General features: G+C 37.5%; 1 protein-coding gene across 1 annotated transcript in view; it reads left to right on the forward strand.

Moving 5' to 3' along the window:
* The window catches only part of LOC111056207, a gene marked incomplete in the record, with an annotated part of 336,828 nt that overhangs the window by 145,257 nt on the left and 168,681 nt on the right, over positions 1 to 22,890 (forward strand). Inside the window, 2 exon segments of the mRNA XM_039435672.1 lie at positions 11,876 to 12,035; positions 12,624 to 12,825. Coding sequence (XP_039291606.1) covers positions 11,876 to 12,035; positions 12,624 to 12,825 — 362 coding nt within the window.

The raw sequence follows: 22,890 nt of genomic DNA on the forward strand, positions 1-22,890 counted from the left end.
AAGAAGTGGTTAAGGAGGTGGAGGAGGAGGAGGAAAAGGATGAGGATGAACAGTGTCATGTTGAGGGGTATGGAGGAGGGCGTGGTTGCGGTGGAGTAGGTGGAGGAGGAGGAATCGGAGGAGGAGGACGAGAACGAGATGGTGTAGAAGGAAGAGGAGGAAGATGATGAGGAAGAAGAGTAGAAAGAGGAGGAGGAGAGGTAGGAGGAGGTTAACGAGAAGGTGGTGGTGGTGGTAGAGAAGGAAGAGGTAATGGAGGAGGAGGAGTAGAAGTGAGTACCCATCACATTTTTTCCTTTTCTCTAGCCATATAAGAATGATATATGGAATTAATATTGATTATGTTTTAGCAGAATTTCCTTCCAAGTAATGGTTCTTCTTCGATATTCATTTTCACCAGGCTCTTTCTCCATCAATGAGTCAGTTGATGTGAGCATTGTGAATATGTGTATTGATTACCTTGAATGTCATGTGACCATATCATCAAGGACAGTCTTTGTGATATCTCCCAAATAGCATCAGCTGATATAATTTGAAGAGAAACAAAATTCAGTGACTCTTCAATACAAAACACAACTCAGTAGTCTGCTGTATGATAAATCACTTACTATTTTCTTTCCTATGTACTTCCATTGTTATCCTTTTTTATCCTCAGTAAGGACAAAGGAGTGAGGCAATTTCGTTAGCGAACGTCACCAGATCTTTATGATGATTGAAAAGATATGTGTTGAGAATTTGGAGTTGATTGATGGAAGCAATTGAAAGTAATCGTCAAACAAACAACCCCATGAACGTACAAGGACTGGAGGCTCTAGTCGTCAATAAGAGCTCACTACACTCGGTCAATGAAAATGTAGGAAATACCGCCAACCAATGAGATAGAAAGAGTCCTTCGTCAAGACTCCAACCAATAGGAGTTGAGTTATGCAGAATTTCACCAATCACATGCTAACCAATGAGAAAGTTGCAAATTCTTTGTCATGGTGGCAGACACTTGATTGGTCAAATTCTCCATAACTCTGCTCCCGTTGGCTGTTGTCATCACGAAGAAATTAATACTTTCTCTGATGAACCATAATATGAGTAAGAGTGAGTAGACGAATCAGTTCTCAGATGAGATATTAGCAAATCGGTCAACATAGACTAATCCACAAAAGTAATCCAGAATTTAAAGTTCCAAAAAGACAGGATCCAAGAATATTACAGATTCAGAAGGTTGATTAAGACTATATACATAGATTAGATACATTTTCATAGCAATATAGACTATAATAAACAATTATATTATTGACTACATGAAAACTAGATCTGTATTTTTCCGTCTTTCAGCAACCAAACATGGAAGTCTTTTGTTACTGCAGAAAAAAAACATTTTGCTAAAATAAGTCAAACAATCCAGTGTAACATAGTAAATGAACGTTTACATTAGTCAAGTTTCCTTGAATTTGAGTTTTCTATGAAATTAATGTATTTTGCTAACTTGAAATTGAGATCACAAGAAATGAAACTGGTATCCATTATAAGAATGTAGATCCCTTTTCAAGTTTTTTCAATCCAAGGAGATGTTGAACATGTTGGACTTTTGGATTCAACTTGAATCAAATACTGAGTACTGACTTGAGCGTTACGAACACATTGTATCAGCTGATGCTATCCTTATTATATCTGAACCTTACTGTTTTTGTTCAAATACATATTATAATCAGCTGATCGATACTGAAATGCGCATGTTCGTGGCGATCAAGTCTGTACGCAGCTTAGGAGGTACAGTACAACCTACAGATGGGAAAATGAGATAGAAACACTTATATTGTATTGTCAGTCAATGAAAAATTAGCCCAATCAATATATAGTTGTCAAGAAATGAGGGGAAAGCTGGTTTTTTGTAGAGTGTTAGTATACATAATACATAGCATGTAACTGAAGAGTCCTTATCGTTGCATCGCTTGTTCCCCCCCAGTCCCCCCCCCCCGGGAATTCCAAACTGCAATGGTTTCTAAAAACTAGAATATCTACAAATCCAGATATAATCTGACTTTGATTCAATACTTTCATGGATATCTACAATAAATTAATGTCATCGTATATCATACATCGTAGAGGTTATTGTTCAGGGAGATTTTTATTCCCATACAGAACCAGAAAATGTGGATATCTCCATCTTTATATTTTATTATTTGTCTAATAAATTTCAGGCTTCCACTTTTCAAGAAAAATGTTTAATAATATGAAAGTTATAGCTCGTTTTTAGAACTTAAAAATCATATATCATAAGTGAAACTTCTTTGATGTCCTATAATCTTAATTGTCCAGTTAATCTGCAAAATGTATTTTGCAATACAAGCCCATTCAAGTATCTACTTCCACCAACAGGTGTTTTCGGGAAAACTACTATTCTTTTTTCTGTTCTTAATGCAATCCACCATGGAAGTCCTTGATGATGGAGAATTGAATTTGGTCTCAAATTGTTGACCATGATTCAACCTTCCATGTGCATCAAATTGAGAATGAATACTGTGGTGGTCCTATTTGAATGCCTCACGTTGTGTCGGCAAATTAATTATGTAACGCTCCTTGGGGGGTTCCTGGTTTTTTGACTTGAATAATGCCCCAGACGGAGACGTCACACAGGTATAAAATCTTACACTGAATCCTCGGTGTTGTAATCTCAAATTTATGAGTGTGTGGATGAATTCTATAGAACACCAGGCTGAGGGATTCAGTATAAGATTTAATTTAATTGTATAAATCGCGGGAGGCACAAACTCCTGCACACCCTTGATCTGTTCAATGACTATCTCTATGAGAATAATATCCTTTGCAAGTATGCGTCGTAGTGTAGCAATTGCTGGACACCAGATTCAGAGACCTTAAATTATTACCTGTATTGTAGACAGTGCACAAAATCAAACAGGTCGAGCAAGGAACTTGCGCCACTAATAAATTCCGACGGTCTAGGCTAGGTTTGATATACCAAATGCCATTCGGAAGATACTTCACGGACAGAATCTTTCCAAGTTTCAGGCTCTATTGTATGATTCTTTACGCTGTAACTGCTCTGCTCTGTGGTGGGAACCTTTATTCCTTAGTCGAAGTAGGGCACAGATAGAAGCTGAGATATTAGCAGGTAAGGACAGAGAACGTATAATCTCGATCTGATCCCACTTAATATTTCCACTTAGATTTGTTCCTTGAACCAAATTTGGATCAATTATTTCAATGATCGTTTTTGATCGGTGCTTAACAAGTACAAACGTGCCAAACACAAAATCTGAAGGGCTAATCGAACTCAGGGAATAAAGTATTAAATTTGAAATATAATGAGCAGTAATAATAATTGATAAACAGTACAGTTTCAAGATTTGATAAACAGGTTTTGAATAATTTTCTGCTGACAGGCTTATTTGAATTAGTGCTATGATGCTGGGCTATCATGCACGTTCTTTTTACAACGTTTAAACATTCTTAAAGATAAATTATGATTCCAATGATTTAACTAGAAAATATTACAATATGTGAAATTTAATCAGGGTCGTGGTTCAGGCAGATAAGGACAGTTAAACGACCACAAAACTTACAATTACAATTCAGTACACTTAAGCTATTTGCGCGTTCGACGTGGCCATTAATAATTAGCGAAGAAAAGATTGAAGTAATTTCTGTACTTTTCGAAGCGAAGGGTGGGGCCCATTAAAAATAAAAGAGAACTCACATGATCCTTCTTGGTATGGTGGTTTCCTTGAATTAATTTAGATTCGATGGTTCGTCCAAACTTCAATCTTCAGCACATGGGAGATTTTTTATAAATCAATTATTTCCTCCACCAATAAAAAATGAATAATAAAATTTAGATTCATAGAAGTAATCAATTGATAGAATAATTTACAAATATAACAAATAATATCGCCTCAGGTATAGGCTAACAATTAGAATACATAAATTTAACAAATAAGAATCTCACTAGAAAAATGGTAACTTTTAGAACAAGGTCTTTACAGTGAAGGCATTAAAAGGGAAGTGGTGTCTCTCTTCTCGAAAAACTTTTGCTGAGCAGTTCCGTCTTACTTAATTTGCATAGAATTTTGCTATTGGTGGAACTAGTATGACGTATACATCACGTCAGAGATGAGTAAGAGAATAGTTCTTGCTTTACAATAAATAAACTTAAATTATCTGCCTTTCATTAGTAATTAGCTTCTCTTCATATTCTTCCTTATTCAACATACAATGTGTTACCGCATATATGATAAGGCCTTTTCTAGTTGCTGATAACAAAAATAGAATATCATGTTTGAATATCATCCCTTTTTGGTGTCATTTTTCTGACCTATGATTGGCCTGAACGGGTTACAGAGATTTTTACATCAGTCCATGTGGTTGATTCTATAATAATTATTATATAATATTAATATTTCATACAAGAGATTCTTATTACAATTCTTATCAATGATAATGCTTGTATCATGACCATGCTCGCTTTTATAATATCTAACATGTTGTATATTTCCATTAATAAATTATTTTAACAATAATAAATATATTTTTATTTTGAAACTGACATCCTTATAACAATAATTATTGGTTTTTAGAAGTAATTATAATTATCATCGTTTTGGAACGTGAGTTCAGCAGTACAAATAATATTCATTTTGACTAATTTCTTGATTGCATTCAAAACAGCTGTTCACTAACATAAACAAAGTTGTAACCTCTAAATTTGATGGTTGACTATAAACAATTATTTACAAATTATTTGCAGTAAATTATAATTCTCAATAAATAATTCTTCTAAAATATGCCGTATATAACTGTGCTCTTATCTCAGTCACAGCTGTTGATAAGTGTAATCTTCATTGCTATCAGGTAACAGTACATTTGATACTCTTCCTAGCCTTTGACAATAATAATGTCTTTTATTTCTTTGATTTATTTTATTTTATGGTCTCAATTATTTTAAGATGTCACAATACTTTTAAAATTAGTAAGGTGAGTTCAATGAAGCTGGTGACTTCAAGAAATGTATCCTGAAACTTGGGGCATCAAGATGAATTCAGTACTTCAGAGAGCCATATTCTGATTCTGATTGTGATGTTCAATTTATAAATTCAATTATAATATGATGATGAATAATATAATTACCTTTTTTTGAAATTCCAGCCACAAATCAAGACTCAATCTTGATGACAGTTGAGTTACATATGAACGGTGTTATAATGTACGCAATCCTAAACCCCACTTACTATATAGATCAATGAATTTTATCGAGGATAAGCTTGATGGAAACCCTTTTCAATCAAAACTAAAAATGCTCATTACTTCTCATACAATGACTGAATCTTCTCATACTAAGGCCTTAATGCACCACCTTTGTTCAAAGCTAATCAATTACATACATGATGAGTCGGTCATATTTATTACAATGTTCTCATCCCAAGATTAAACCAATTTCTGTCTCAAGTCAGTTTGAATCGAGATGGTGCATGAAGCACTGATATGAGGCGAATCTGTTCAGTTTGTTTGAGTGATTGAAAATAATTAATCTTAAGCCAATAAGAATATGAATAAAACGTTAATCTTGAGAGTTTGTATGGCACTGTGGTTGTTGCAATGAAAAAGGAAACATCCAGCTACAATATTTTATTCAAATTCAGTTCTTATGACATATACAGCCAATCAAGCACTCGCTGTATCTTGCTTTTCAAATGATCAATTACATACAACAAAATGTAGTAGAATATTTCGGCTACAGTCATTATACTCACGCCTAGGAATGCATCCAAGTAGAAAACGGTGGCATCCATCATCTCATTGTTGTTGTAAGTGTGGGTTCGAACTTTTGGATAAAAAAAATCGTTCCTGAATAAAATTTTCACTCTGTGATTTTTAAATTCGCTGTGCAATGATTCATAAGATATAACCTTGTAGTCAGTGTAGTTACAAGACGGTAAACAGTCACAAGAATCAACAAATTTCCTGTCACCTGTGTCATAATGAGTGGCTTTGGCAACATCCACCGCACAGGAGCTGTATTCATCAGAGCATATGTATGTTGATTCGTTGTGTGGCGTGTAAAACAGGACACATCCACATTCTCTCAAAGCTCTCTTGGAGGAGCACTCCATTAAACAATTATTTTGTGTATAATATTGGAAAAATTCCAATGTTTTCTCAGTTGTGTTGTAGCATTGCTTGGCAGATGGAATTTTTTACAGAAAATCGTTATCATCGACTGGAAATTTCATTGTTACTTCAGGGTCAATGAGAATGCGAGAACTTGTTGATTTCTGAAGAAGATGCCATCTCATGAATGGGCTTGGAGCATCCCAAGGATTGTGGATTGTAAACCGATATTTCTTGTCCCTGCCAATAAACTCTGTGTCTTCCTTTCCATATCCACGCAGATTATAATGTATGTCTGATATCTCCACCAAAACTGGTATCTTCAATGATCTATCATTCAGTGACCAATGTTCTGTATATGACCAAAATCCATGAATCAATTCAGTATTCAATTGAAGCGTGATGTTCCCTCCATAAATTTTTTCTACTTCTGCGTTCACATAATGTTGTACTGTATTCATCCTGTAAATCTTGGAAGGTGGAAGCATGTTGATGGACCAGCAGAGTTCCCTGAACATGAAATTTGGACGGACCAATGCAGACTCAAATACTGCTTGAAAAAAAGGATAGTTATCGATCGTAATACCACGAAGAAAAATTCCGAGACTGGAATCAGATATAACAAATCTCTCCCAATCACTATTTGTACAATTTCTAGTTGAAATCATATTGAACATCCCATCAAATGCTTTTCCAGACATACCTAACATATCTGCAATCTTGTATATCTCATCACCATCTAGTTTATTCATAAGATATCTAAGATCTTTGCTTGAAATATGTACTGGACCACAGATGGTCAAAGCAGGAATAGCCAGGGTAGAGATGTGCTGCGGAGTGTTCGCCAATTCGATTGTCATGGGATCCTCTTTCCATTTATTTATCTTCATTCTATAAATTGCAAATAATGAGATAATAAAACAAATGACGACTAAACACCAGAAACCACGTTTAATCCAATGATTTTTTGGGTTACCAATGTATTTCACGCCATGCAAAGAAGTATTCTCCACAAAGTTCTTGAAATGAGGATTCACATTTCTCCTTTTTTTCATCTGCCTTTGATGTGGAATTTTGGAAGTAGCCATGTTCATGAGTGTGGAAAACACAACAAACAAAATACACAGTAGATAATAGATCACTGAATTGAATAGATTAAATATCTGCACAAGAACTAGGATAGGGATCCTGGTACTCTTAACTAGACCACTCACTCGAATTTTCTATGTAAACTGGGCGTGAACCTCCAACAGACTGCTTATAAATGAACAACATCAGGGCGGGGCCACTTCACTTACAATTTAATTATTCTAAGGGAAGGTCATCATGGACTTTGTTTATTTTTCGTGCTACTGGAGGTCAGAGATAATGTATAAGATGATGATTGGGAGCATGCAACTCATATTCTGAATAATTCTTATTTCCATTGGGATTTGCATGGGAAGGTTCGTGACAGGGCTAGCTCACATTACCCAAATTGAATAAATAAATAAATAGGTCATTCTGAGGTCAAATTAATTATTATTATAAGTTTATTGTTGATAGAAAGGTATAAGGGAAAAGGTGTGGGAGGAAGAAGTGGTTATGGTGTTGGAGGAGGAGAGGAAGCTGCATGATGATTGGAAGGAGGAGGAGGAGGAGGAACAGTATGATGTTGAGGGGTGAGGAGGAGGTTGTGGTTGCTGTGGAGTAGGTGGAGGAGGAGGAGGACGAAAACGAGAAGGTGGTGATGGTGGAGTAGTAAGAGGGGAAAGATGATGAGGAAGAGGAGTAGAAAGAGGAGGAGGAGAGGTAGGATGAGGTTAACGAGAAGGTGGTGGTGGTAGAGAAGGAAGAGGTAAAAGAGGAGGAGGAGTAGAAGTGGGTACCCATCACATTTTTCTTTTTCTCTAGCCATATAAGAATGATATATGTGGAATTAATATTGATAATGTTCTAGCAGAATTTCTTTCCAAGTAATGGTTCTTCCCCAATATTCATTTCCACCAGGCTCTTTCTTCATCAATGAGTCAGTTGGTGTAAACGTTGTGAATATGTGTATTGATTAATTTGAATGACATGTCACCATATCATCAAGGACAGTCTTTGTAATATCTTTGTAATATCAGCTGATATGATTTGAAGAGGACAACATTCAGTGACTCTTCAATACAAAACACAAATCAGAAGTCTGCTAGATGATAAATCACTTACTATTTTCTTTCCTATGCACTTCAAGTGTTATCCTTTTTTATCCTCAGAAAGGATGAAGGAGTGAGTTAATTTAGTTAGCAAACGTCACCCGATCTGTATGATGATTGAAAGGAAATGGTTTTTGTTGAGAATTTGGAGTTGATTGATGGAAGCAATCGAGAGTAATCGTCGAACAAACTCATGAAGAGAATAAACCATTGATGTACAAGGACTGGAGGATCTAGTTGTCAATAAGAACTCACTACACTCGTCAATGAAAATGTAGGAAATACCGCTAACCAATGGGAAAGAAAGAGTCCTTTGTCATGACTCCAACCAATAGGAATTGAGTTATGGAGAATTGAACCAACCATATGCTAACCAATGAGAAAGTAGCAAATTCTTTGTCATGATGGCAAATACTGTAGTGGGATCAGTTCGTCAAGGTTTAGTTTTTCTTATTTTTGGTATATCACTTTTCCAGTACTAATAGTCTAGTTGAAAAATACATAAAGTTCTCATTTCCAGGTTGCACTCTTGCTGAATAGCCATCCACCTATAAAGTTATCTCAATAATATTATTACAATGGACTTCTTTAGGAGAGATATAAAGGAGAGAATCATGTAGTCTCATATTTTCAAAAAACAGTTTTTATTCTTCACTCTTTACAATAGAATGTGGAGGAACAATGAATAAAAGGACTTCAAATTGTCACAAGCACAGTCTAGTTTACTTCACATAAATAGTTTCTCTATTTCACTATAGGGATTGACGATGATGTAACAACTGGAACTTGTTCCCCGAAAATGTTTAATGAATAAGTGGTTTTGACAATTTCAAGTTATTTTGTTCAATATATGAATAATTACCAGAGTATCATCTTTACCAGGTTACAAACCAGAAATAACAAAAATATGATGATATAAAACTAATCTTTATTAGATGATTGATATTTTATATGTTTTTCATATCTTTACAACTTGGACTAGTTTCCTAAAAATGTTGAAATGAATGACTGGTTTGGACAATATTCCAAGTAGTTTTCATTAATACATGTATAACTACCTATCTACCTAACTACCTATCTTCACTAGGTTACAAACAAGAAATAACAAAAATATGATAATACATAACTAATCTTTATTGGATGATTACAATTTTACATGTTTTTATATTTTCATCGGGTACTATTGAATCGGACTAGAAGAAATATTACACACAGTTACATAAAATTCCACAAAAGAGAAAATAATCAGATATAATTACAACAAACATGAATAGGATGAATTATTAATAATTTATTGATTCATAATCAATATGAGTTATAATAAACTCAATAGAGGTTATTCTATATTTATAGGACTAGAAGGATATAATTACATAACTTCCATGAGATTTTCCATTCGTCGTTCTACAATGGAATTCGGTTCAATGGCTACTGGGATAAATTTTTCATTGACTTTGGCAAATTGTGAAAGTGTCAATAAATTGAGTACTTACGGTATGTGCCTAAGAGACTAGAAATGAATATCAACAATATAATGATATATAAAAACTAATCATTGTCTATTCATGGCATATGTCTATCAATATATGCCAGTTTAAATTTAAATGTGGCAATCCTTTTTAATATAAGGTAATCTCGTGCCATAGATTATTACACTAAATTCATACAAATTGATAGTTCAATACAACCATAATTGATCAATAATCAGATAAGACAGGAGCAAATCGAAGTTTGAATGAGGATAAAATTGTACTCATATCATGGTTTGGACTAGAAAGTTTGGCCGACAATATTTTCATTGAACCCAGTAGCCTGCTAGGCTGAGAAAGTTTTTGGAAATGGTTTTGAATACATATTGATGTCACAGACATATGAACGGTGGATGAACATACACAGTCCTAACTAAACTTATTATATACAATCAAAGAGCTCATAACTTTTCAAACAAGAATTGAGTCTTATCATACTAAGGCCCACATCCACCATCCATGTTCAGTGCTCTTTGATTAATTGGTCATATTTATCAAAACTTGTCTCTTTTCTGATTAGGGCTACTTGTAATATAAATGGAAATACAAATCTCAGTACCCTTTTTACTTTCCTTGCCCTATTACCATAGGTAAGGAAAGTATTGCTTTCCAAAAAAAATTAAGGTGTGTGTGTGTGTGTGGTGTGTGTGTGTGTGTGTGTGTGTTGTGTGTGTGTGTGTGGTGTGTGTGTGTGTGTGTGTGTGTGTGTGTGTGTGTGTGTGTGTGGTGTGTGTGTGTGTGTGTGTGTGTGTGTGTGTTGTGTGTGTGTGTGTGTGTGTGTGTGTGTGTGTGTGTGTGTGTGTGTGTGTGTGTGTGTGTGTGTGTGTGTGTGTGTGTGTGTGTGTGTGTGTGTGTGTGTGGTGTGTGTGTGTGTGTGTGTGTGTGTGTGTGTGTGTGTGTGGTGTGTGTGTGTGTGTGTGTGTGTGTGTGTGTGTGTGTGTGTGTGTGTGTGTGTGTGTGTGTGTGTGTGACAAAAACCGTTGGAAGGGTGACCGCATGAGCCAACAATGATTTGTAAGTAAAATTGCTTCCCGTTGGTTTGGAACCCATCTAAACATCTAGGTCCACAGGTTCATCTCTCATTATCATCAGTCTTATTACCCACGCACAAGCCTTGAGCTTATGGAAATCTCCTGAAGGTTAGTTACTCTCCCTAGCTCCCCATGGGGCCACTGAATAAGCAATATGTGACTCCACCAAGCAATGATAGACCAACTCCAATAGTCATATTATTTAATTCACTAAGGACCAGTTTCCGAGCTCAAGATTCAGCCAAGCTCCAGACTTTAAACAGTTTGAGTCAGGAAATTTGCTTTCCAAAACAGGGCATAGTTGTAGTTTTCAGTCTAGAACTTGGCTGAATCCCAAGCTCGGAAATCGGCCCTAAACCCAGCGCCGCAGTGCAGGATGGTTTCTTACAGCTTGGCGTTGTTGTCATTCGAGATGGGTGTCTGGCTTGGAAGAGTTTCGGCCGCATTGCAGGATGACTGTTAACGGTTGCCGGAAGATCAACAGCTGGATTTTTTTCGTTATTTTTCTTGATAGAGAAATTCTGATTGCAGATTCGTTCTCAGCGATCCCAAGTTTAGCCTAAAGGCTCAGAATATCAACAATGTTTTTAAATAATTAAAAATTATCATGAAAGTTCATTGATATGGTAGTACACCACGTTTCTGGGAACTTTTTACTGGTGACTGGAGTTATTATTGACACACAAAAATCAAAATAATCGTGAGAAAGAAAACTGCTGATGAACGTGAAAAAGACCGCCACTCCATTGTTCTATTGTCTCGGCTGCTTGGCTGAGCCTGGCTGGAGGGATCAAATAACCGACTGGTTTGATCTTTCGTCTGTCCGCTAGGCGGAACTACGCCGACCATTGCTGGATGGAAGATGTTACTGCGGCCGCTCGCATTCCCACCAAAGCTGCTATTATTTGCTGTCTCAGCGCCCAGTCAGATTCATCCAAGCAACCAGCCTGCACTGCGGAGCTAGGTTAAGTGCTTGGTAAATAATAAGATTTGAATTTGAGTTTGATTATTTCAGATGCATCATAACAGTACCAGGGACCGAGGAATTTCTGACATCCTTCTCTGTTGAAACAGTGGATAAAAACTCAGAATCGAAAAAAATTCCAGTTGATAATACAAGATTCTCATCGTATTTCACATTACTGGTGCATGAGGAATGGCTGTGTATTGGCAAGGTAAGGACATACAGGAAGATCTTCGAAAGGCTGATTTGGTTGGCATTACATGAATCAGCCACTCGGAGAGCTTCCTTTTTGTCTAGCAGTCCGTAGCGAGGTTCACGTTATGATGGCAGTGTTTGATTAGCGATGGTATTGCTATCATTGTCTATCATTCAATGATAGCGCTATCTCTTACACGCTTTTCTTTGTTGCCAGATTGTCTTTTAACAATATAGAATCAATAATCAATTAACAAAATATTTCATCTTAATTATGGAAATTCATTACGAAGTTATTGAAGAATTTAATTTATTGTTCAATAAATATAATTCATTATTTTAAACGAGAATGAGCAGTTAATATTACATCAATTGACCTGTATCAGCTACCGTCTGAAAAGGCATTGACAAGACAGAGAATTGGCAACGTTTCTCTTATCTTTCTTCTCTGCCATTATAACTTGGACCACACTATAAGTCACTAGGTAGATTTACAAGATTCCAATACATAATATAATCATGTTTGTGTTGCAGTCGCAGTCAAGTCAAGACATCTGCCGACTCTTATGGGTGTTTGTCAGGCGATTTCTTATTTGTTTTACAGGACTCTTCTGCGCAGTTCAGGAGGATTGTGAATAAATATGAAATGAAACCTAAGACTCCATTTCCAATTAGCAAAATAAAAGGATTCGACACATGGCTGGGAGATTATTATGTGGAAAAAAGAAACAGAACAATGATTCCAATTTTCACGGAAGTCAAATATATGATGATAGACAGTCGGCCAACACAATTTCTTAAATATAGTGAGTATAGTTTTTATAGTTGGCCAAACGCAGTGAGGTTTATATTTTAGCTCAGATTTTCTTCTGCCTGTATGTATGTATGCTATTGGATATGTCTATTCCACCCTCTAGGTGATCTAATATTTACAAAGTATTGTCACGATGCGTACTAGCTTCAGCCAGATGTGGGTCGGGGTCAGTAGCCGTACTGACTGGTGAAAATACCGGACCTGCACTTCTCACCCTATCCTGATCCTTTACCCTCTGTTCCAGTCGCGAGGTATTCAATTTCAAGGGAAGGGTGTTTGCCCGTGTCATTGCTGGCCGATTCGGCCCTCGGCCATTGGAATACAAAGTGAGTGTTAAGAGAGATTAAGATAACTCTAACCAAGGGGACGGATCCAGGATAGATACCAGAAGGATATCACATCCCGAAAAATAATGTTATTTATAAAGGTAGTATGCAGTCTGAACCAACTGCGAGTTGACGGCTGGCAGACTGGATCTGCGAGCCCAGAAAGAGGTTCAACTACAGGTTTTAAGGTGAGGGCTATTGGGTGAGGGTATGGCAGTACTATGGGGCTGTTGTGGTATTCAATAATAATTCAGAATTTGTTAAGTAGTACGCAGTCTGAATAAACTGTGGACACACACACACACACACACACACACACACACACACACACACACACACACACACACACACACACACACACACACACACACACACACACACACACTCAGGAGAGTAGTATAAAAAGGGGGAGTCTGGCACACAAGTGTGCCAGACTCCCCCTTCACCTCAAGGTCACCCAAGTTGACCAAACCTAACCTCAAGGTCATCCAAGGTCACCAAACCTAACCTCAAGGTCATCGAGGTCTACCAAACCTAACCTCAAGGTCATCTAGGTCAACCAAACCTAACCTCAACTATCGGATTCGTGATAGAGAAGGTGCTGCTCTTGTATGCTCCTTTTGCAGGCTGGTTGTTCAATCCCTTCTGCTCCTCCTTTTCAGGCTTTTTGTTGGGTTTCTTTACTTCAACAGTCTTCTGAACATTGGTTTTTCGTTGTCGTTGATTTTTTATTTTCTGTTGTTCTAAAACTACACTACATCCTCTGTAGTTTGATGGATGCTTTCCTCCACAGTGGATGCATTTAGGCTCCGACTCCTTCGGTTTTGTGCAGCTGATTGTGCTGTGCTTCCCAGCACACTTCACACATCTTGGCTCTCTGTTACAATATTTCTTTGTGTGCCCAAAACCTTGACATTTTTTACCTAATCTAGATGAAACCAATGGCTCAATCTCCACTTTGCATCCCATCATATGTTTTATTCCATATACTTTTTCCACATCTTCTTCAGTGCTAAGAGATAGAATAAACATGTCAAGTGGCTCCTTGGTCTTCCATTTTAATTTATTTACAGCATTCATTATCTTGAATCCTCTATTTTTGAAGTCAGCAACTATGCTTTCTGGTTGGCAAGTGCTATGCAGTTTCTTGGCCATCACTCTTATTGGTATTGTTTGTTTGTTCTCATACAAGTACCATGAGTATTTTGCTTCATTCAACCATTTTGTTGCTTCTCTGAAATCTTTTTCTGACTGAAAATTTATTTGTAATGAATTTCCAGTCAATACTTTGAAATTGAAAGTTTCCTTACTGGCAAATTTTGCTATCTCCTCATATACTTTTTGAAAAGATGTTACGTTTTCCACTATCACTGGTGGAAGGGGTGGAATCTTTTTGCTCTCAGCTGGCAACTTTTCTGCAACCGATGATCCATGTTGTGCAACATCTGACTGCTTTTGAATGTCATTACGGGATGAATCAATCGGAGGGGAATTCAAGAGCTTCCTCTTCTTTGAAGATCGCTTATTGTGAGCTCTAACCCACTCAGTTTCTCCTGCTAGAGTGTCGTCATCGGTTTCATATATAACCTGGTTGATAAAGATGATTTTTCTCGATTATCCATAGCTTTGTGTGACGTACTACCTCCTGAACACAAAGCTCCAAGATTTTCAATTCTCTTGATTAACTGTTGTTTTTCTTCCTCAGATTTCTTCCACTTCAGCTCAGTCTCCTTCCAAGCACTATATAGGATTTGCTCTGTTGCTGATTTGAGTTTGTTGATTTTAATGTACTTATCTGGTGAGCAATTGTCAGCAATTGATGAGCAGCAGCATTATATGATTCCTCCATTTTCGTAGGCACAGTTTCTACTTCTTCTTCTTCTTCTTCTTCGAACTCTGGCGCCAAGAATTTTGGTAGACGGATTAGTTGTTTATCTGACATTATTTGCGTTTAATGCGGTTCACAAAAATCTGGTGTGGTACACTCACACAACTTTCCTTGCTCATTGAACTGTAAGCCTCATTCTTAAACGAGAATGATTTAGGGGAATAACATAATGATGATTGGCGGCAACATATTTGCAACTACAATTAGACTACTGTATATGTGTATATATAATATTATTGTTTTCAGAGTACTCTCTCCTTTGTGTAATTTGTGAAATTCTATGATTTTTTAAAAGTCATCAAAACAGCTGTTCTACAGATGGAATATCTTGACTATGACAGTGTTCTTTTTATAAACTGCTCTACCTACCTACCTCATGCACGAGAAGGAGGTTACAAAGTCCATTTCTCAAGGATGGGGTGGACCCATCATCAGTTTCCTAGGAGAAAGACTCCTGCCAGTTGATAGAGCTGATAAATAACTATACAGGGTATGAATTTGAAAAAATCGTTAGAACCGTTCTTGAGAAAATCGTGAAAAACATGGTTTTTCAGTAACTGCTATTTTTCTCAAGAATATTACGGAGCTCCTGCAATTTTTCCAGAAACGAGACCAATATCAGTTGATAGGGCTTATTAATAGCAGCTATCCATGGTATAAATTTGAAGAAAATCGTTAGAGCCATTTTCGAGAAAACCGTAAAAAACATGGTTTTTAGTCACTATCCACCATTTTTCTCAAGAATATTACGGAGCTCCTGAAATTTTCCCAGAAATGAGACTCATGCCAGTTGATAGAGCTTATGAATAGCTATCCATGGTATGAATTTGAAGAAAATCGTTAGAGCTGTTTTTGAGAAATCCGTGAAAATTACGGTTTTTTAGTAATTATCCGCCATTTTTCCCGCCATCTTGAATTGAATTTTATTGAATTTCCTAATGTCGGATCCTCATGGTACAAGGACCTTGAGTTTAGAATTTCAAGTCAATCGGTTAATTAGGAATGGAGTTATCGTGTTCACACACACACACACACACACACACACACACACACACACACACACACACACACACACCCACACACCACACACACACACAACACACACACACACACACACACACACACACACACACCCACACACCACACACACACCACACACACACCACACACACACACACACACACACACACACACAACACACACACACACACACACACACACACCACACACACACACACACACACACCCACACACACACACACACACACACCACACCACACACACACACACACCACACACACACACACACACACACACACACACACACACACACACCACACACACACACACACACACACACACACACACACACACACACACAACACACACACCACACACACACACACACACACACACACCCACACACCACACACCACACACACACACACCACCACACACACACACACCACCACACACACACACACACACCCACACACCACACACACACACACACACACACCACACACACACACACACACACACACACATACACACACACAGACCAACACCCAAAAATCATGTTTCAAGAATTGGAGCTTGAATTGGATGCTGAGTATGTTCCAAAATTTAAAAATGCAGTTATAGAAATGTATGAATATATAGAATCTGTTGCTGTTCAATCGAACACGTCTAGAGTTGAATCACAACCCAAACCTATTCCCACCCCCACTAATCAGGATTATTTATCAAACTTATTGCCAAAAATTGAGCTTCCTGTTTTCAAAGGTGATCAAAGTCGTTGGTCCGTCTTCTATGAGATGTTTAAATGCATGATACATGAGAGTAGAACGTTATCAGATCAGCAAAAGGTTCAGATTCTAGTATCTGAATAAATATCAGGTGAGGCTACAAGCGTTGCATGTCATCTGCCCCCTATTGCCAACAATTATGAGATAATATGGAATGCTTTGTTGAATCGTTATAACGATCCCCGCTTCAAATCAATGCTTATCTCAAGGAAATTTTTGAATTCAATTATTATTGTTTGAAATCTGAGTCGAGAGAGGGATTGGTTTTGATGATGGATCAATTTTGTAATTCAATTACAGCTTTGAAATGATTACGAGGTGAGGACGGCTCTGACATCATGGCCCATATGAATAAAACCAGAGCAAATGCTCATGAGCAAGAGCATGGAGCAGAAGGTTTTGCTCATGAGCAAAAGGTAGAAGCAAAAGCATTTTCTCATTTTTACATGAATAAGCTTCACCTTTTACTCTTAAAGGCCATTCCACACAGCACGTGGCGTGCGTGACTGGACGCACGCTAGCTACTTTTCAAAACATCGCTTCCCAGCTAATCAAATGGAGCAATTCACATGGCAGCCACGGCCACGCGGCAACGCTTGCTATACTAGCCACGTGTGGCTACCATTCGCTCTCTGAACGATCTTTTCAAACGTGTCCGGCCACGTTTTGGTCCGAGCATGCGCAGAACGTATACTATCGTATAGAACGTATACTATCATTGTCAGCCTCAAGGTCGCGCATTAAATGATGGAATTCGCCATAGGTCTTCCTTTTTTTATTGATTGGATGTACCCACTGCATTGTCCCGTACTGTCACCGAATACAATAAAAACCAGCTCATTATCATTACTACTGCTGCTGTTGGAGTCATCAAACCAAGGTAAGCCACAAGCAAATCCAGATTCACACCACGGGACCGTCGTAGTTGACATCATACTGACGGGAAACGTGGCCGGTATAGCATCGCAACAGTCGTGGCAGTGTGAATTGGCATGTGGCTAGCGTGGCCGGCGTGGTGTGCGTCCAGCCACGCACGCCACGTGCTGTGTGGAGTGGCCTTTACCTTATGTTCCTGAACTCTGGAGCAAATTAATGCTCACGTATTTTTGAGATTTTCCATCAGCTGATTCGCTTTTGTAGCCTTAGTTTGTTTTTATAGCTCACGGAAGCACTAAATATGCAAATAAGGTGCACCACTTGTGTTTGCGTCATCTGCTTTGTTTTCTATTCATGAATAGCATTTTAGGCTAGCTAAGTTTATAATTTTGAAATAATAGTGTGGAAAAATGTCATCTCTATAAAAATCTTTAGCATATTCCTATAATATCAATAGCCTTCTTATAATCGTCTACACTTTCATCTTCTTAAATACCTATTTCCTATTTTGTGATGGCTATCTTTATAACGAATCTCTTGTATTTATTCTTTTGTTGGGATAATGGTGATATGCATCATGGTTGAATCTAAAAAGAGTTTCATAGTTCTCAACTATTGGTTGTGATCGTATCTGTTATAGTTTCCTCTTCCTCATACGAATAAGTTGAGCCATTTTACTATGAGCAAAAGGTGGATAAGCTGCTCTAGACTAGACTCACCTTTTTTGAAGCATTTGCCTCAAAAGTTGAGGAAATGCTCTAGTTTATTCATACAATTTTGAGCAAAAGCTTTTACTTTTGAGCAAATGCTCAAACTATTTTTTTGATGAGCATGAGAAAAAGGTTTTGCTCACGTTTATTCATAGAAAATGAAGCAAATGCTCCATATTTTAGAAGTATAAGCAAATGCTCAACTTTATTCATATGGCCCCATATTTTTGTATCAGGGTTTGAAAATACTCGATCCCATCTCACATAAATCTTTTGAAGCTACTGTCCATGAAAAGGATGTACCCACTTATGCCGATTTATTGTCATTCATTCAGAAGCAAATTAAATCTTTGCCATATGGAGAAAATTTGTGGAAGGCTAGGTTCTAAACCTAAAGTACTTGTAGATCAAGCCAATTCCACATTCAACAGACCAGTTAACGTTTCGGAATGTTTGAAATGTTCACTGAAAAATCATCAGTTGGAAGATTGTCGCCAATTCCTTAAGTTAACACCATTTGAACGATATCGTTTCGTTAAAGGTAAAGGTTGTTGTCTCAAATGTTTATCGCTTGCTCACTTGAGCAAGGCCTGCAGCTCTGAGAATTGTGAACAATGCAATGAGAATCATCATTTGCTGTTGCATTTTGGGAATGTCTCAAAATCATCATCAAGTTTGGAAACTGAAGTGATTGAAAACAAATCAGTCAATTGTTGTGCTACTTCTCCCAGTGAAGCACCCTTGACTGTCCTCTTAGCCGCAGCTGTTGTGCATGTAAGAGATAGAAGAGGTGTATTGCGAAATGTTAAGGTGTTGGTGGACTCCGCTATTCAAAGTCACTTCATCACCAGAAGACTTTGTCGGAAATTGCATTCACCTATCACACATCACAAAATCAGTTTTGGCACTTTCGGCTGCAATATGTACGATGTTTGTGGTTGTACAGTTGTCACAGTTCAATCGAGGATCGATTCTAATATCCAATTTTCGATGGAGTCATTAGTTTTTTATAACATCATGGATAAATCACCGTCCAGTAGAATCGATAATTCAAAATTGACTTGTTTAAAAGGTCTCAGATTGGCTGATGCGAAGTATTATCTCCCAAGTCAAATTGATGCTATACTTGGTGCTGAACTGGTACCATTCATATTGCAAAGTGGTAAAGTGGAAATTGAACCCCAATGTTTGATCTCTACAGAAAGTGTTTTTGGCTACATTCTCATGGGCCGACACTCTCAACCACATCGTTAGAGAACTCAGCTTATTTCATGGCTTGTCATACTTCCTTGGACAATTTAGTTCAAAGATTTTGGGAAGTAGAAAAGATTCTGGATTTGAAGAGATCGCTAACTGTTGATGAAATTGAGTGCAAAAGTGATTTCATATCGTCAGTTTGTCGAGAAGAGTCAGGAAGATTCGTAGTATCTCTTTTGTTTTCTAAATAACCCAATTGTCTAAGTGATTCTCATTCAATGGCCGAATGCAGATTTCTCAATCTGGAAAAGCATCTCGATCATGATCAGGTTATTCGTTTGTCCTATCATGAGGTGCTCTTGGATTATCTCAAACAAGGGAACATGTCATTAGTGGAAGATCAAAGCAATGAAGAAGGGTATTATATCCATCACCACGCTGTGATAAAGGCATAAAGTCAGACTACGCCTTCACGCATTGTTTTTGATGCAGGTGCAAAAAGTACATCTGGTTTGTCTTTGAACGATATCCTTCACATAGGTCCGAAATTACAAACCAATATCTTTGTATTATTATTGATTTTTCGTCTTTTTTCAATTGCTGTGACTGCTGATATAAAGCAGATTTATAGACAGATTCTTGTCAATGAATCATGTCGCCAATTTCAATGTTTTCTGTGGAGGTTTTCGTCCAATGATCCCATTCAAACTTATGAAATAAATTGTGTTGTTTTTGGGATCTCTTCATCGCCGTTTTTGGCTCTCAGAACGGTTCATCAACTGGTTCAAGAGGAAGGAGAAAATTTTCCTGATGCCAAATCTCATATTCCGTCAGGTATGTTCATGGACGACCTTGTGACGTCAGTCCCTTCCTTGAGCGATGCTAATAGGCTATGTAGTCAAGCCGAACAACTGTTAATGAAAGGGGGATTTGAGTTGACTTTTTTTCTCAATTTCAATTTATTAAAAACACACAAAACAAGACAAAAAAAAATCACAAAGATTTACGAAACAAATAAAACACAATAAAATGTTACAAAAATAAAATACCATGGGCTTAGTGTGACTAAATGGGCATCCAACTCAGCTGAATTGATGTTCACTTTTTTAGATAACAAAAAATCCTTTTTGTCAAAGTTTAAACGGGAAATTCATTGGCTATACTGGGTCTGGAGTGGCAACCTAAAGTGCGAGATAAATTACTTTTAACATGAAGAGGAGAAACCCATTTCATCCTCCACAGTTTGTAGCGTAGACACAGACGGACATCCTGCGCACAATTGGATGCGCCGTGTCATTTTGCTTCATGTTCTTGTGATGAACACATCTCCATAACATAAACAAACCAATATACCTGCTGACCAGTTCACTACTTGGAACATTGCCAGCAATAGATGGAGGGGAGTGTTGCCGCATCGCGTTACAAAGCTCTCTCACACAGACACAGAAGAAGGAGAATGCTGCTAGGTAGTGGGAGTGATTAGTGGAGGATAGAGCATCGGACCTCTCCACCTCTCCGTCTTCGAGAAAGAGCCGTGTTAAAAGTAATTTATCTCGCACTTTAGCAATGATTCTTTTCATTTTTTGTGAATCCGATTCACTCCACTCCTATCAAGCGTAATATATTATCAACAGTCGCTTGAATCTTCGATCCTTTGCGATTACTATCTCCCTTGACTCTATTTTTGGAATGCTCGATTAAAGTATTGCGGCGTCTAGGCTTAGACTGGGATGAAGTTGCTCCCTCTTCCATAGCTTGCCATTGGGAAATATGTCAAGAGCAGTTCAATTTGTTGTCCAATCTTTCAATCTCACGCCATTTAGGAGTGTTGATTGATTCGAAAATTACCTCAATTGGTTTCTGTGATGCGTCAGCATCTGGCTATGGAGAAGTAACTTATTTGAAAGCACGAATTGGTGTAGATCCTCCCATTAGAATTGAATAGAATAGAATAGAATAATGCTTTATTTTCAAATCAATCGTAACAAAGTATTGTATAGTATATATATTTCTAGCATCTAAAGCTTGGCTTTCGCCGTCAGCTCGAGTTGAGTTTTTATTTTCCGACAATATTATTATATCACTATTGAACTTGCATTCATAAAATAGACATAATTCACATACATGCGTAAATAAAACCTTAATGAGAGTAAAATTTCAATGCGTGAGTATATTCAACAATGAGTTGATACATGCAAAACAATTATTACCGAGTAATAGAGGGCAAGCTTTCATCATATTATAATAAATTTTGAATTTTTTGCTAATTTCCAAAGACTTATTACATATAAAGATTAGATTGAGAAGATAAATTCATACATAAAGACTGAGCAATATAATATCCAATGTTTTCTTAAATAATTGAAATTTTCTATTAGGAACCATCGATAATGCCAGGCGCTCTTACAAAATTCAACCAGCCCTCTCCAATTACACCCGTTTACAACTTCTATATACTCATTCTCCGAAATAGTTGAACCACCCAGCCACCTTCGTCTCCACTCACCCAAAACCACACACCGAGCAATAAAATGGAACGTATCTTCTCTCTCGCCTGAGTTGCACAGTGAGCATGTTCCACCCCTTCCCTCTATCCACGGCCTGTCATTCAAGTACAGCATTTCCCCTCTCACTCTCATTATCCACCTGATATCTGGCAATGCAAATCCTTCCTTCAGGTAGCCTTCATCTTCCAAATCCACACTTCTAAGCCTTTTATAAATTCTGTGGTATCTGGCTGTGTTTGCTGCACTTTTGAACTCTTCCAAATCTTTCAACTTTCTCAGCTTCCAAAGATTATTGAGTTCATTTTTCCAGTTAGCCAAATTGTTTAGACTTAGGTCGACATCAGCATTCAGCCCTTGCGCCATATCTAGCCAGCTCTTATACCAGAATACTCTACTTTTTACAACTTCCGCTGCTAGCAGCTTTGGTAGGCGCCAATCTTGCATTGCCATCACCTTATTTATGTAATTGAAATGTAATCGGAGCGTGTATTCGTGAAGTGGTGGCTCTCCCGTTTCCAAAAATAAAATATAACTGGGCGTATTGTAGGGCAAGTTAAACAGCCGCTTAACGAAGAAACGCCATAACTTTTCTACTTGCTCGTATCTCCTGAATCCCCACACCTGAGCAGCGTATACCATGATTGCTCGTGATACACTTCTGTATAGAGCCCATTTAGCCGATAACGGAACTTTCTTATTGTTTATTAACTGTTTCCAGCCAGCATTTAAACCCGCCTTAGCACTT

This window comes from Nilaparvata lugens, chromosome 9, assembly GCF_014356525.2.
Source record: "Nilaparvata lugens isolate BPH chromosome 9, ASM1435652v1, whole genome shotgun sequence".
Taxonomy (NCBI): domain Eukaryota; kingdom Metazoa; phylum Arthropoda; class Insecta; order Hemiptera; family Delphacidae; genus Nilaparvata; species Nilaparvata lugens.